Source organism: Delphinapterus leucas, chromosome 1, assembly GCF_059928025.1.
Source record: "Delphinapterus leucas isolate spDelLeu-1000000601 "Yukka" chromosome 1, BTC_Dleu_Yukka2, whole genome shotgun sequence".
NCBI classification, from domain to species: Eukaryota; Metazoa; Chordata; class Mammalia; order Artiodactyla; family Monodontidae; genus Delphinapterus; species Delphinapterus leucas.
The window spans coordinates 152,064,063-152,079,044 of record NC_143129.1 but is presented as its reverse complement, the minus strand read 5'-3'; the positions used below and the strand labels follow the sequence as shown (position 1 = coordinate 152,079,044).

Here is a 14,982-nt window from a genome sequence, read left to right as displayed (position 1 = left end):
TGAAAACATCTAACTTTAAAATAATGGAGTACACAGATATGATAAATTCCTCACATAAAAAACTATTCATGACGTTGGACTGTCTGAGCCCTGAGCCCAGCCATATAGCCTGATAGGGACTGAGTCTCAAGCTGGCCCCAGGATGAGCTCCGACCTCAGACACCTGTCACAACCCAAGCCCCGACCCTAGGCACAGGCTGAGCCCGGACCGGAAACACACGCTGCACCCAGAGCTCGTCCCAGACGGAGCCCTGCCAAAGAAGAGCCCTAAAGAAGCGTCCCCTTCGGCCGTCCCCGCCCCCCGCAGCAGAATCTGGTCGTGACCTCGGGCCGTTCTGAAAGCCCCGACTGCTCCGTCCCAGGCACACGACTCATTCACAAACCCACCCCCCCTCCCCGCACCATTTCACTGGCAGGGAAACCTCGCTGTCTGGGCTTTACCTCAGCTGACTCCCGGTAAGGCCTGTCGCGCACACCAACCACCTGCTCGCTCAGCCAAGAACACGGAAGAAGATATACTAGCTCCGAGGGGTGGGCCCGACAGCGTGTAGGGAGGAGCTGCGCCTGCGCCCTGATGGCCACGCCCAGCGAGTGGGGGGGGCTAAGCAAACTGCGCGGGCGTGACGGGTGAAGGGCGGGGAGGTTGCTGGGATAGGGGGGCGGGGCTTAGCTCCTTCTGGCCGTCCCTTTCCTGAGTGGAGGTCGGGAAACCCGGGAAGCGCAAAGAGGGAGGAGGCACGGCAGCAGCAGGTATAATTATATTTACCGAGCGCTTCTGCATGCCGGGAAGGAATTTTTAAAATCCCTTTTACATATGGGGAAATGCTGCCAATCTTTTTAAAGACGAGAACGAATTCTGTAAAATTTCTTAAAAGGTTTGCGTGCCTGTAATTTCACCATGAGAGTTTCTCCTTGAGTAAAGTATTACCCCCAGTAGGTAATGGTGGTTTAAAATAAAAAACGTAAAAAGTTCATTTCTTGCAGAAAACTACCTGCAAATAAATTAATATTTCAACCAACCCCCGACCCTCCCCCAGGCTGCAAGTGTGATGAGGGAGTGAGAGTGCTGACTTGAGGTTAAGGCAGGCCCTGAGTGTGTTTCCTCCGTTGTGAAATGGAAGTAAACATCCCTCCCTGCCTGTGTCAGGATTGCTGTGAGGGTCTGGCGAGCAATGCTCGTGAAAGAGCCTCTTGGACTTCCTTCCCATCATCCACCCGACAAATGTTCGTTCCCTTTCCCCTTCTGGGCTCAGTCTTCTCATCTGTATGATGGAAGGAGGTCTGGAGGTCTGGAACAATAGGGAACATTCAAGGCTTTGCTAGATTTCCCAGTCTGGGTGACGGCTGGAGGCAGGGCGGGTTCTCCCAAGCTTCTGTATTAAGTAAGTCACTTCCAGAATCTCTCAGTTCAACCTGAAAGCCCCTGTGTAAGTTGACCTCTCCCACCATTGCCTTCCAGGCCCATACAAGCCTCAAATACTCAGAGGCTGCACTAGCCTGTTCCCATCTCTGTTCCCTGAATGTCTCAATAGCTAGATGATCCTCAGTCACTCAGGTCTGTGTTCCAGCCCAGGTTCTCAAAATTGCTGTGTTCCCTGCATGGCAACCAAGTTCAGTTAACAGCAGAGATGAGGGCTCTGGGGGGCTCAGAGGAGGAATGGCTTAAAGAAGGGCTCCCCAAATCAGATGGAGCTCCAGCCATGCCTGTGGCTCCCTTCACCACACACTCCACACAGCTCCTGATGGTGGGGCAGTGGGAGTGGCAGCAGGAAACTTCCAAGAGGCTACAGTGTTCCTGGGGACTAAGGGTGGTGGGGCATCTTGTACTCAGCAGGTGAATGCTCTGCTCCAAGGTGGGGAGAATGGCTGGGCAGCTAGGCTGCAGACGGCTTTGTTTTCCTGTTGGCTCAAGATCCATAAAAATATTTGGAGCAGGGAATGAGGAAGCAAGCCAAACTATCCCTCTACCTTCAATACATTGCCTCTCCAAGGATCCTCTCCTGCCAAGTTTTGCCCTATGGGGGGCTCTTTTCTCTGTGTAGCTGAGGCCTCAGCTCTCTCTTTTATCTTCTCCTTTCTCTGTCTAGTCTTCTCCAAGCATCCCTCTCTGAATTTCTCAAAGTAGTTTTGTGAGGGCTTCCTGATGTATTCAGACATTCTCATGTAAGGTGCAGGCCTTGGCCACACAGTTCTGAGATAAGTCTACGCTCATATGGTGTATTCCAGAACAACTGTGATCCCAGAGCCTGAAGTTTCTAAGAGTCTAAGCTGTCCAGTAATTGAGGAAGTAGTGCGTGACCTGCCATAGGAGGTATGCAAGCAGAGCCACCTTTTAGAATGCTGGACTGGGGCCTCCTCTGGTAAGCCAGAAGAAGGGGCTGCAGAGTGCAGGGCCTTACAGATCCTACAGCAATGAAAGGAGGGATACCGGGCACCAGGAAGGGAGCTAGGCAACTAGCCAAAGACAAACGATTCAACAAGCTATTATATGTCAAGCATCTAGAGCTGTACCTAACACACAGTATTAGTTATTATTGTGAATGATCCACAGACTGTAATGAAGGAGCTTAGAGATCTAAGTCCCTCACTCCCACACCTGATCATGAAGTACATGCCAGAGTACCTTGGGGGCTGGGCTGGGACTGGAACCCAGGTCTCTGTCTCCCAGGAGAGGCACTGCACAAAGCCAGGCTGTCTCCTCGGGTAGAAGGAAGAGCTCTAGGTGGGCCTCTGCTGACTCTTAAGAACCAAGCTGGTTTTCAACTCTTGGCTGGGCAGTTGAGGGTAAGGGGCAGTGGACTGATGGCAAGACCTGAGCTAAGAGTGTCAGGTGTCTCCTGGGGAAGAAGCTCAGGAGTCAGCCCCAGGTCTTGCCACCACTTGGAGCTCTAGCCAGCACCCGACAGACAGCCTTCTTTGGAGAAGTGTTTCCTCTGCTGTGATTACAGTTAGGGCTGTATTTCTGCCCTGTACCTTAACCCATTAGCTCCAATAAACCACCCAGATTAAGGGGGTGGAGTGAGAGTAGCCAGTGCCAGGTGACCTGAGCTGAAACAAGGAAAGACTTTCCCAAGAGACTGAGTTCCCCGAAGCCCTCCCCACTCTGAGGTTCCTAGCCTAGCCCAGGAATTCTGGGTCTAGGATTCTCAGAGCCCTGGGAAAACCTTGGTGACCCCACCCTGGAGAGCTGGGCCAGACATGACCACATCAGCCAGCCCTCCACATGGCCCAGGATCTCAGGACAAAAAGCCCTCCCTGCCCCATTCTGGCCCAGTTCCTTCCACAGCCTTCCCAGGAGCCATGTGGCACCCAGACCACAGCTTCCCACCAGGGCCTTTAGTTTGCCTCCTTTATTTTACCAAAAATAACAACAATAAAATTTCCCTCTGTTTCACAAAAAAATACATCCCCCGCCCCCTGCCGCATGATCAGTACTGGCCATAGCCTAGACTCCATCTTCCAACCCACAGTCCTCCTTGGCAGAACCTTTGACACCACCCCCCACCGCCCCCCTCACACCAGAGCTTCTGGCAAAGCTGCTGGGCCAGTGCTTCCCTCGGGAACTTCTCTGGAGGCAGCTGTCCCAGGTCCAGCTGGCTGGACCCAGGAGCCCCATCTGCTTCCCCAGAGATCTGGCAGCTGCGGGGCCATGGAGAGGGGCATGATTTTGGAGTTCTGGCTCAGCAGACAACCCCAGCAGACCACAGGGGTGGTGGGGTACTCTGGCATCAGGCTAGAAATCCTTGCTCAAAGCAGGAACAGTTGTATCCTGGAGAGGAGCTGTCAAACCCTCCTTTGGAGTGCATCTCATCTCCCTGTGTAGCAATCCACAGGCCAGGGGTGGGAGTCAGAACCCCTGGTTTCCACTCCAGCTCCACAAAAGCTTTGCTGGGAGGCCATGGACAACTTCTCCCGCCTCTCCTCTGGCTTCAGTTTCCTCCCATGTACGTGGATGATTCTGAGTGAGACTGTATGATCCTCAGATTCCTTCTGGCTCTCCATCCTGGCCCCCCAGCCTGGAGTCTCCAGGAGAGGAGGGCCTTGTCCCTGCCTCAGTTTCCCCACCTGTGGGTCTGGGCGCAGGGCTGGGCATGGCCAGTTTCTCTGTGGACAGCTATGCTCTGAGATCCAACCAGCTGGAATATTTCAGGGATGGCTGGGAAGGAGGCAGGTACTTGCAGGATGGGGGCTCTCTAAGCCTGGAAGAGTCCATTCACAGCTATGTGGTCCTCAATGTCCCAGGCGGGAGATAAGGCTCCGGAGCTTCCCAATTCAAGCTCACTAGCTTTGTGGGTTGGAGGATTATCTTGTGCTGGGCTTCAGATCCTCACAACCACATCTGGAGATTCAGGAAGCTAGATTGGAGTGTATGATTCCTGATTTAAGGACTGGGGATCTTTGTGGACATGAAGAATCACCCCTGACGCCCATGAGGCTATCTATAATCAGGCCTTCTGGAGGCAGAGGGATGAGGGAAATGACAGCTCCTGGGCATCTCTAGCTGAGCAAATCAGAACTTATGGTGGGCCAGGATTTTAGTCAGGGCAGGGCCCCCCTTCCTACCTCCCCCCATCAGTAGCTCCCCAGAACTCATGCTGATGGAAGATGGTAGCCTGGAAGATTCAAACATGGAGCTACATCTACCACCACAGTTCGTGCACTTACACACATAGTCAGACACACCAAATGGGGAGACTGACTCGTCATCATTCCTAAGTGGTCATGGTCCAATGGCCCTAATCCCTACTTCCTTCCTTCCTTCCCTTCCATCCATCCATCAATTTACCTAACATTTATGGAGGGCCTACTATGTGCCAGGAACAGTCTAAGGCACGTAGCTCTCACAGACACACCCCACAGTCAAAATCATACACGTACACACCGATATAAACATGTCATCCGTGTCCACTCACTCATAGGCTGCTCATGCTCTTGCATCTTTCTTGCCGTCACTTCGGCCACATCCACGTTCCCCAAACAGGCTTGGCAACCACCGTGGAAGGGTCAAGTGTCAGAGCAGACTAGAATTCATGCTAAGGGTTTAGCTGCTCCTTTTTACCTGTCTGCCCGCCTTTAAGCTCTTCCCTACTCCACTCACAAACAGTCAGGGGGACATGTGGGCAGACTCCTGAGAACCAGAAGTCCAGGGGCTTTGGGTGTGTGGAGGGGCCACAGGGCCTTCAGGTCCCTCTGCTACCAGACTTCTGAGGGTCCCCTCCCTGGCCACTCTGTGTTCAGATGGTCCATCTGATGGGCAACAAGGTCCAGGTCTGGGCTCAGTGACAGATCCGCTCTGTCATCTCCCTCTGCAGAGACACAAGGTGGGGAGGGGTCAGTCAGAGCTCAACCTGCCAGGCAGCCCGTTTCCAAACCACAGGGCCCGGCTACTCTTCTGCCTGAGCCTGGCCCCTTCCCGCCACCACCGCCTCCCAACTCCAGGCTGCAGATCTGTGTTTGTAACCTGATACTTGAATGAAGTCGCTATTAAAGTACAAAATCCATTGTTAAATGAATTGCGGTCCCCTAACATATCCACTTGGATATTGGATTTTCTTAAAGCAGGTAGCCTTCGGATCTGAAAACTCAGAGGCTAGCCCCGGTGGGGGAGGGCAGTAGGGGCTTGGCCTCACCAGTGGCTCCAGCTCCCGCTGGTCCACCAGGCTGAACTCACGGATGAAGTAATAGAAGTGCTTGTAACAGGTGTTGACGTGCGCCTCAGCCCCCATGCTGAGAATGCTGTCGAAGTGGTGGATGTAGACATGCACAAAGACACGGAAGAGGCGGGTCAGGATCTTGGTGCAGACCTGCTGGAAGTTCTTGGGGAAGGGAACTCCTAGGGGGCGGGATGGGCAGACATGGGGCGTCAGCAATCTGATGATGAAACTCTGCCCAACCCCGCCCTCCCCGACACAGGCAGCCTCTGCCCAAGATGGCCTCTTCCCTAGCACACTTCCCTGTGGGAAACAGAGATCAAGGTTTGCTTTCTCCCATACTTCCCTTTTTAATGAAACACTGTGCCTCTCCTCTGCTGAAATACAAATCATCTTCTGATTTTCCCATCACCCTGAACAGGACTCTGCTACTTTGTTGGGTCACTGACCAACCCTTCTTAGACTATAATAGAAGTTATGCCAAAACTCTCCCCAGAAACATGTGCCTCTGTAGGTGCTCGCACACAACACCCTTGGATGCAATTCCAAGGGGAGTTCATCAATATCTGGGGTCCATTTTTAAGAATAGGGGCCTTCAGGATTGAGTCCTAACTTCCCAGCATGGCGCCTGCTCAAGGCCTTTCATGATCTGATCCTGACTTGCCTCTCCAGCCCTACCGACTCCTTCCCCTTCGCAACATTCACAAGGCAGGCCCCAGACGCTAATCCTGAGAATTACTAAATCTTCATGAACAAGTTCATGTATCTCTCAGTCCTTCAAATAGTCAATAAGACTCACAAGAACCTTCCATCTGTGAGCCAGGCCCTGTGCTGGGTCCTTTGCACCTTTAGCCTGGTATGATAATGGGTATGGCAGCCATTCTAGATATGATAAAACAGAGGTGCATAAATGTGGAACCACTTGCCCGAGGCCACACAACTATTAATTAGTACAGACTGGAGGCAGGATTCAAGCCCTCTTTGCACTGCACTGCAGCACCCCTCGGATAAATGCCACAGACCCTGCCAGAGACAAGGTCCAGGACCTGTGAAAAAGGCACAATTTCTGTACAGTCCCCCATGCTCATGGTGGAGATCTTGGTGGCTACTCTCTCTTCTCTGCTGTGGCAGAGCCATCCCAGGATTAAGGCACAGGCACCTGGGATCTCACAGGCCTGGGGGTGAAGACTAGAAGGGAACAAGAGGTCAGACGCAGGCCCACACTGACTCACCCCACTCCATGAGGCCCTTCCCCTTCCTCACTGCTCTCGGGTGGGGCTGAGCCCTGTCTCCCTGTGAGCCGTTCCAGGCCCAGCCCAGGTCCCTCAGACTTGTCCTGTCCATCTAGATGTGGGGCCCTGGGCCTCAAGAGACCTGAGCTGGTTCTGAGTCCCTCCTGATTCGGTGCACTCTCCCTCTCTCGGCCTATTTCCTCTCATGTGAAATGAAGATACCCATGTTGGACATGGTAGTGCAGGAAATGGAAGGCCACTGACTGGGGAGGGGCGTGGGCACTGATTTGTGACTCAAGGCCCTCAGCATTCAGACTTCTCCCCTCCGGGCCTGACCACCCTGCCCCGCCCATCTCTGATTCCCATAGCCTTAACACAGATGAACAGGAGGCCAGGTGGGGCGCGGCTACTGTGATGAACACAGGGTCATGCCTGCTCAGCTCCTGAGCCAATACCGTGTCTTGCTGCCCTTGGGTGGGGAAGCCGGGCCAGGATGACATCATTCATCTCCTCTCCCCACCCTCACCTGCCCAGGCTGCCCAGCTGAGAAAAGAAAAGGCGCCATGGATTGGGCTTGACAGGGAAAATTCTGCCTTCAGAGCCCACTGAGGAGGACATACCGTCTGGCCCCCATGGGGCCCCACCCCTTTCCCTTTCCTGGGGCCAGGAGTCAGAGGGGACTCCCAGGAGGCAGCAAGTCAGATCAGCCCAAGCAGGGCGGGCGACCTGCTAGGAGCACCTTGAGGCACTTGTTCTGGAAGGTTTTGAGAATCACAGTGGTCTTGACAGGGTGTTCCCTGGAGGGACACTCAAGCTTCAGACAAAAAGAGGCCCCAAACTGGGAGCCAGGCAGCCCTAGCTCAAGATGCTCAATCTTGAGCAGACACGATCTCCCTGAGCCTCCGTTTCCTCTTCTACAACATGGCTGTATCAAGCTAAATGCCTCATTTGCGCGATGGGCCCCGCTGGCTCCCTTCCTCCCTAGCCAGGCCTGACCTGCCTGCCAGGCGGCACTCACCCACGCGCGTGGGAAAGACATCCTCGTCGTTGATGAGGCCCTCAATCCAGTCCATGAGCAATGCCATGTAGCGAGGCGCCGAGAGCTTGGCCGGCCGCCGGTACTGGCGCTCGTCCTGCCAGCGGTACTCGTAGCGGGGCCCGCCGGCCATGACCGGGCAGCTGGTCTCGCTGCAGCGCTCGGCCATGGTACCGTAGATGAGGTTGATGCGGTTGAAGAAGTCCACCACATGCACGGCGATCCAGTCGTCGATGTTCTCGCCCGGTGGCAGCCTCACCACACTGCGCAGGTCCAGACCCGACTTGAGTGACGCCTGCGCCTTCTTATACAGCTCAAAGCGCTGTGTGCCCGGCTCGAAGCGCTTCCGCGGCCTGAACGTCTTGTCTTTGGCGAACACCTGCTTCAGGCACAGCGCCATGGCCAGGACAGGCCAAGGGCCAGGGGTCCAGGGGCAGGCCCTGCGGATGCCCTGCCAGGGCCAAGGGCATGGGGGAGCATGGTAGTCAGGTCCTTACCAAATGGGCTTGACTTCCCAACACATCATTTCCCTCCCACCTCTCAGCTTTTGGCCTGGAATTCTCTGCCTGGAATCTAAATTCTCCTCATCCCCACAGTCCAGCATCCTGCCCTATTTCCAGATACCCTAGCTCCCCCTGCCAAGCGTCCACAGCCCTCCCATCTTGTTTAGTTTCCTCTCCACTTTCATTGTGTCTCAGAGAGGGCTGGGCCTGGGCTCCAGACAGGTGCTCCTCAGACTTGCTATGAACCATTAGAGAGCTGGCAGAGGCTTCCTGCAGGCAGAGGCCCCTGCAGGAGGCAGAGGCCTGGACAAGATGACCTCTGGGGATCCCATGGGCTAGTTGGTAAAGCGTGGGAGAGCCGGCCTGCATTGTCCTGGGGCTAGGGGGAGAGCCCCCGCCCTCGGCTTCCTCTGAGATATCCCACAGTCCATCCGGCCACCGGGGATTCCCAGGGAGCACAAGGGACTTTTCTACCAAAAATGTACTTTCCTTTTATTACCCTGAAAGGAAAGAGCTCTTGTATGGCCAGCTGGGTGGCCTCTGAGTGTGGCTGCAGGCACTGGAGGGAGGGGGAGGTGGCAGGTCTAGAAGGGCACCACTTCCTCCAGCACGGGCTGGAGATCCTTCCTCCCAAGCTAGCCTCCTCCAGCCTGAAACACAAACCAGAACAGCCGGCGGCCCCTCCCACTGCACCTGACATTCAGTAGACATTCCTACAGCACATACTATGTGCCCGGCACTGGAAGGTAGGAAAATGCAGTCAAATCACCCAGCTGGGCCCATCCAGAATTCAGAAGGATTTGCTTTGCCTTAGAATTGAATTGAAGGATCTTAGAATTGAAGGATCTCAGTCTCCGAACAGACTTTGGGGACGGTGATAAGAGCCCCAGGCTTTGAGGCTGGAGACCTGGGTTCTAGTCTCATCCACCACTGCTGGGTGACCCCTACAGCAGGCATGGATTGGGCCATGCAACTTCCTCTGTCAGTCACAGGCCAAGTTCCTGGGACTTCCAAAGTAGTCACCTCATCTCCCCTGTGAGTGTGTGAGCTCTTGGGAAATGCAGAGCCAAGTACCCACTGGAATTTAGCCACATGAGCACTGATCCTGACCCCAGACTGAGCACTAAGGCTAAGTGTAGGCTAAACACTGAGCTTTTTGGCTGCAGGCTGAACTATGACCTGGCCCTGACCCTGGTCAATTTGAGTCCTGGACTCTAACCCTAGACTGAGGCTTGAATACAGCCACAAAGCCTGGCCTTGACCTCAGAGCTGACACTGGAGTATTTTCCTTTCTCACATCTCTAGAAATACTGGGACAGGTTTGGGGAAGGGAGGGTGGGAACAAGGTGACAATTGGGTGTAACCAAAGGTACATGTGGGTCATCATGTCAGACAAGTCAAGCTAGTGGAGAAGTCTAAAACACGCAACACACAGGCCATGAAGGGGAAGTCAAGTAAAATGAGAGGAGTTTGGAGAGTACGGGCAGGTCTCCCAGCAGGATCTTGTCCTCTTGAAAAAGCCTCAAAGATGTGGCAGGTCATCCATCCCCTACCCCTCAACTTCTCACCCAAAGAAGTTCCCAGTGTGGGACTTCCTGATCCAAGAGGAGATTTCCATGCTTGAATTGCAGCCTGCATTCTAAACTCTGCTTGGGGCAGGAGCTTCCAAAATCATTCGCACTGCAATTAGGTTGGGTCCCTGGGCTCTCCACCTTTGCACAGCCCCCCTCAGTGACAGCTACTAACAGACCCTCACCCTGGCATTCAACACCTCACCCTAGCTTTTCTGCCTCACTTCCCTACAGAAACTACCCTGGGCTTCTTCCTGATCCCTGAACATGCCCCCAACTCCTGCTTCTGTGTGTTTTCTTACACTGGTCCCTTGGCTTGACTCACACTGTCAGGTTGAATGCTACCTCCTCCCACAGCCCCTCTACTGAACCCAGATCTCTTTGTCCTTAGGTGGAGATTACTCTTTGGCCATTTGGTCCCCCACCAGCCCCACCCCCCAGCCTCAGTCAGGACCTGGCACATAGCGGATGCTCAGGCTTTAAGGAAAGCTCAAAATCAAGAATCATAGGATTGAAATAGCCCTGAGAAATCAACTGGCCCAACCCACTTCTTGTATGGATGGGGAAACTGAGGCCCAGTAAGGGGACTTGAGGAGACTGCATTCACACAGCAAGTTATAGGCAGGGGATCTCCAATGGCAGAACTGGACACTGGGATAAGGTGGGGCATGACAACTAGTAAAGGGCCATTTTCCTGCACTGCCTGGTCGCTGGTCTGGTGGAGATAAGGGGAAAGGAGGGGAGTGGAGGGAAAGGGGAAGCATCTTCCCATCAACTAGACCAACCTAATTCCTGTTCCCCCAGCACACCGAGCCTTCCCCACACCTCACAGCAACCTTGGTGTCCTAACCAGTGAGCTAGAGTCCCACCTTCCTGCTGCAGAATTTCAAGGCCCGGGTCTTTCCCCAGGAAAATGAAAGCTTGGGGGTGGGGGGGTGGATAGATGCCCTTGTATCCGTGCCACTTGTCTGTCTTCACTTCCCACTCCCATCCCTTTACTGAGTTTCTAACTCTCACAGAATCTCTGTCCCCTCCCTGAACTTCCGAACCATGGCCATTCCCCCTCTTCGCCCCCGTTTCCTAACTCTGGATGTCCTTTCACTCCTAAAGTGGCTAGTGATGGCTCGCTCCCTGGGTGAGCATCTGGGTTTCCCAAATGAAGACTACAGAGGGGCCCTGCCTGCTTCTGATGCTCAGCCACACCTGCCACTCCCCCAGGCCTGACCCAGGATCTTGGCCCCAGTCTGAAACCAGAATCCAGCCCAGAGTAGTGCGGGTGTGTGTGTGTGTGTGTTTTGTGTGTGTGTGTTGTGTGTGTTGGTGTGTGTGTTGTGTGTGTTGGTGTGTGTGTGGTGTGTGTGTGGGGTGTATGTGTGGTATGTGTGTGTTGGTGTGTGTGCGTGTGTGTTGTGTGCGTGTGTCGGTGTGTGAGTGTGTGTGTTGTGTGTTGGTGTGTGGTGTGTGTGTGTTGGTGTGTGTGTGTGGTGTGTGTGTGTGTGTGTGTGTGTGTGTGTGGTGTGTGTTGGTGTGTTGGGGGTGGGGGCAGGCGGGAGGGCTGAGGGCAGAGATCCAAGAGAAAAGTAGAGGCGAGGACTCCCAGCTCTTCCCCGCGGCGCTTGGCCACCTACGACCACTCCTCGGCCTCTCCCAGGACCCCTGACGCCCCTGCCTCCCCAGCGCAGCCGCCAGGACAGACGGGTCGTAGGACCCAGAGGAGCAGGCCTGAAATTTCCGCCTCCGAAGACACGCCCTCCTCAACCGACTCGCCTCAACCCCAGCCCCGACTTTCCAGCTCAGAACTTCGGACACGGATCGAGGGCTGTGGCCAGCCTGCTCGGGCACAGGTCGCCTCGGGACGGTGCCACGCCGGGACGGCCGGAGAAATGAAAGTGGAAATGAGGCTGGGCCGTGTGCGCGGCGGGGCGCGAGGGGCACTCACTCACGGGGTCCGCCGGGTGGGCTAGCGCGAGTCCACTCTGGCCGCGAGGTCACATCCCCAGCAGGCGGTCCCCTCCTTTTGCTCGTCGCCGGCCGCGCCGGTCCTCTCGCCCGTCTGCCTGCCGAGCCCGCGTCGCCCTCCCGCCCCAAGGCGACGCCAACTCCGCCCCGGCCCTCCCTGCCCGGCCACGCTGCGGCCAGGGGGCGGGGAAGGGGCGGGGAGAGGGGACCCCCCCAACCCCAATACCCCCGCCTTTCCGGAGAGTCTGTATCGCTCCCCCAGCTTCCCAGGGGCAAAGGACTAAGAGCTGGCCCTCTCAGGAGGGCCAATGAGGCAGCCTCAACTTCTTCGACTGTAAAATGGGGACAAGCCCAGCTTCTGTCTGGAGCTGGATAATGGTGGTTTCCTTGCCCTCCTAGAATCTTCTGTGTCTCGCGTGTCCCTGAGCTGGAGATCACTATGCACTCCCATACCCTCAGCTCCTGGCATAGTGCCTGGCACATAGCAGGCACTTAATGAATGAATGCCTTGGGTACAAGGAGCTGAGTCCCTTACCCCAGCACTGAAAGGACTGGCCCTCAAGAGTGCTCAAATCACAGACTTTCACCTCCCCCACCAGGGCTAGGGTCTTGGCTTAGGCTGGGCAGATTCTCCTCACTCCTGGGCGGAAGTCACCCCGTTTCCCCCCACCACATTTTTGTTCCAGCAGTTCCCACTTTGGGATATCTTCTTTCCTTCCTTTCTTCCAGCCAAATCCAAAGACTTCAAGACCTGATTTGCTTTTGCTACTTTTCTACTTGGGTTCTTCCCCTGAGGGCAGACAAATATTCTGCAGCAGTGCAAAATGCACAGGGTGCGCCCCAGGCCCAGGTACCAGTTGGCTGGCTCTGCCCTAGGGTGGCAGGGAAGGTTCGAGGCCTTCTAGGGTGGGAGAGCCAAGGCAGACAGATGGGCTACAGAAGTCACCTTGGAGGGGTATGAGAGGTGAGCAGGCAGGGATAAGGGAGAGCGCGAGGCAGGAGATGGGCATTTACATGGCACAGAAGCCCCACTGGGCTCCCCTTGTGTCTGGATCTTCTGCTTGCTGGATGGCATGAGAACACACTGGATCCTTAAAAATCTTAGCTCCTAGAACTGAAGATTCTTTCTTTTGTTGAATACCTATTTTTATCCCAGTCTAAAGCTCTCTTTTTTTTTTTTGGTGTCTGAGTCTTAACTCAGCCCCAGGTCCTCTATAGGCCAACATTTGCATGCTCTAGTGTATGCAGAAGGAATTCAAACCTAGTCCTTCATTTATTTGATTTTGTAATTAATACGCTTTATTGAGCATGGCTGTGCACTGAGAGCAGGGGATCAGGTGACGGAGCTGACCCAGTTGCTGACCTCAGGTGCTGACAGGTCAGCTGGGGGGTCAACACACAGAGATAACACAAGGTCAGAGCTTAGTCATCCAGTTTTGAGAACACGGTTATGGACTGACAGCGAGCACTTGGTAAGTGTGGAGTTATCGGCGTGAAACACATGGAATACCCAAAGTGGGTGCTTTGAGGAGAGTTTAAAGAAAGCAGTGTTTAGAAGTATAGTCAGGGTGTAAGGAAACCGCAGGGATAGCATATCACCAAAGGACTAGTAGCCCTTTGCTGTCTATCCTGAGCTGGAGGGAGGGGTAAAAGTGGGAGCCATGAGGATGGCATTACTGACCAGAGCTGTGGCCCGAGCTCGAGGGACATACCCAGCCCACAGCAATCATACTGCAAAGGACTGGGGGTATAAGGGGCCCCACTTCCCTCCCTCTGATTTCTGGCAAGAGTTCCCCATTGGCCAAATCCTACCAGAAGCCAAGGGCAAGGGAACCAGTTGATGCAGCCCACAGAGGTCAGTCTCCTGGGACCTGGAGCTTGGAGGCGGAGGTTGGAGTGCATCTGGAGGGGCAGCGGACTCAGCACGTGGGCCCAGGGACTTTGACTTCACAAAGGAAGTAGAAACTGCTTGTGCTTTCCTTATCATTCAGTTCTAAATGTTTCATAATTTCATTGTCATTTCCTCTTTAACCCATGGATGATCTAGAAGTGTGTTTTCTAGTTTCTCAACCTATGGGAGGTTTATATCTCTTGTTGACTTCTAATTGTATTTCATTGTGGTCAGAGACTATGGACTGTAAGATTCTTTGGAATGTGATGTGACTCCCTCTGTGGCTTTGTACATGGTCATTTGCTGTGCCTCTGAGCTGGGTTTTATAAGATAGGCAGGAGTTTGCTTGCTGAAGAGTGAAAAGCATGGAATCTTACACCATGGGAAATTTAGATGATCCATTTTGAAGAAACTTCAGAAGTTCCCAGCTTATCAACAGAGCCCCTGGGTGTCTGCCTCAATACAAGCTGACAGGCTGGCATGTGGGATGGGAGGCAGGTGGAAGGGTTGGGAGAAGCCAGAGATAGCCCAGATCCCACAAACATCCTGTACCCCCTTCCTGTGACTCTCAGTCTGGGCTAGAGAGACTGTGTTCTTCCAGGAGGCTCTGTTGGGGCTGAGAAGACCCAGACCTTGGAGAACAAGGTCCAGGCTTTACCATGTATTAGCTGTGTGTCCTTGGGTTACTCCTGCCCTCTCTGATGGCATGCTGTAATACCACAGCACTGCCTACCTACACAGGACAGGCACTGTTCCCTGACACTGTGTCCTGAGTATGATAAGTGCTCAAATAAGGCCATCTCTGAAGCTTGGCAGGAGTCGTCAAGGACCTAGTTGAAGATGTACCCTCTCCCACTGCACAGCCCAGGCTCCTTGATGGGAGAGCCAAGTGGCAGTGGAGTGGTGTCCAGACCTGGGCTCCTGCCCTGCTCTGTGTCTCTGGGAAAGCCTCTGCCCCTCTCTGGGCCTCACTTTTCCCCATCTGTACCACAAAAGCATCTTCCAGCCATACCATTCCAAGTGCCTTATCAAGACCAGCTTCCTGCTCCTGCCTCTGTGGGCCTGTACCCAGTGACTCCACTGATACAGAGTGACCTCTCCCTGGGAGCTCCCCAGCCCCTCCTATGCCAGGAAAGGCC

General features: G+C 54.4%; 1 protein-coding gene across 1 annotated transcript; it reads right to left on the bottom strand.

The window, feature by feature from the left end:
• Positions 1 to 649: 649 nt before the first annotated feature.
• On the bottom strand, positions 650 to 12,109 carry MOB3C (MOB kinase activator 3C). The gene is made up of 3 exons (XM_030760011.2): positions 7,902 to 12,109; positions 5,631 to 5,833; positions 650 to 5,306 (listed from the first exon to the last, which is right to left on the bottom strand). The coding sequence occupies exons 1-3, from the start codon at positions 8,317 to 8,319 to the stop codon at positions 5,277 to 5,279; spliced, it is 651 nt and encodes a 216-aa protein (XP_030615871.1). The 5' UTR covers positions 8,320 to 12,109; the 3' UTR covers positions 650 to 5,276.
• Positions 12,110 to 14,982: the final 2,873 nt, after the last annotated feature.

What these genes read in the sequence shown, in the direction of transcription:
- MOB3C (XM_030760011.2), bottom strand. Translation starts at nt 8,319, where the DNA reads ATGGCGCTGTGCCTGAAGCAGGTGTTCGCCAAAGACAAGACGTTCAGG. An exon ending in TGTCTTTCCCACGCGCGTGG is followed by an intron (nt 5,834 to 7,901) that starts GTGAGTGCCGCC and finishes CCCGCCCCCTAG; the next exon opens with GAGTTCCCTTCCCCAAGAAC. An exon ending in AGCGGGAGCTGGAGCCACTG is followed by an intron (nt 5,307 to 5,630) that starts GTGAGGCCAAGC and finishes GTGTCTCTGCAG; the next exon opens with AGGGAGATGACAGAGCGGAT.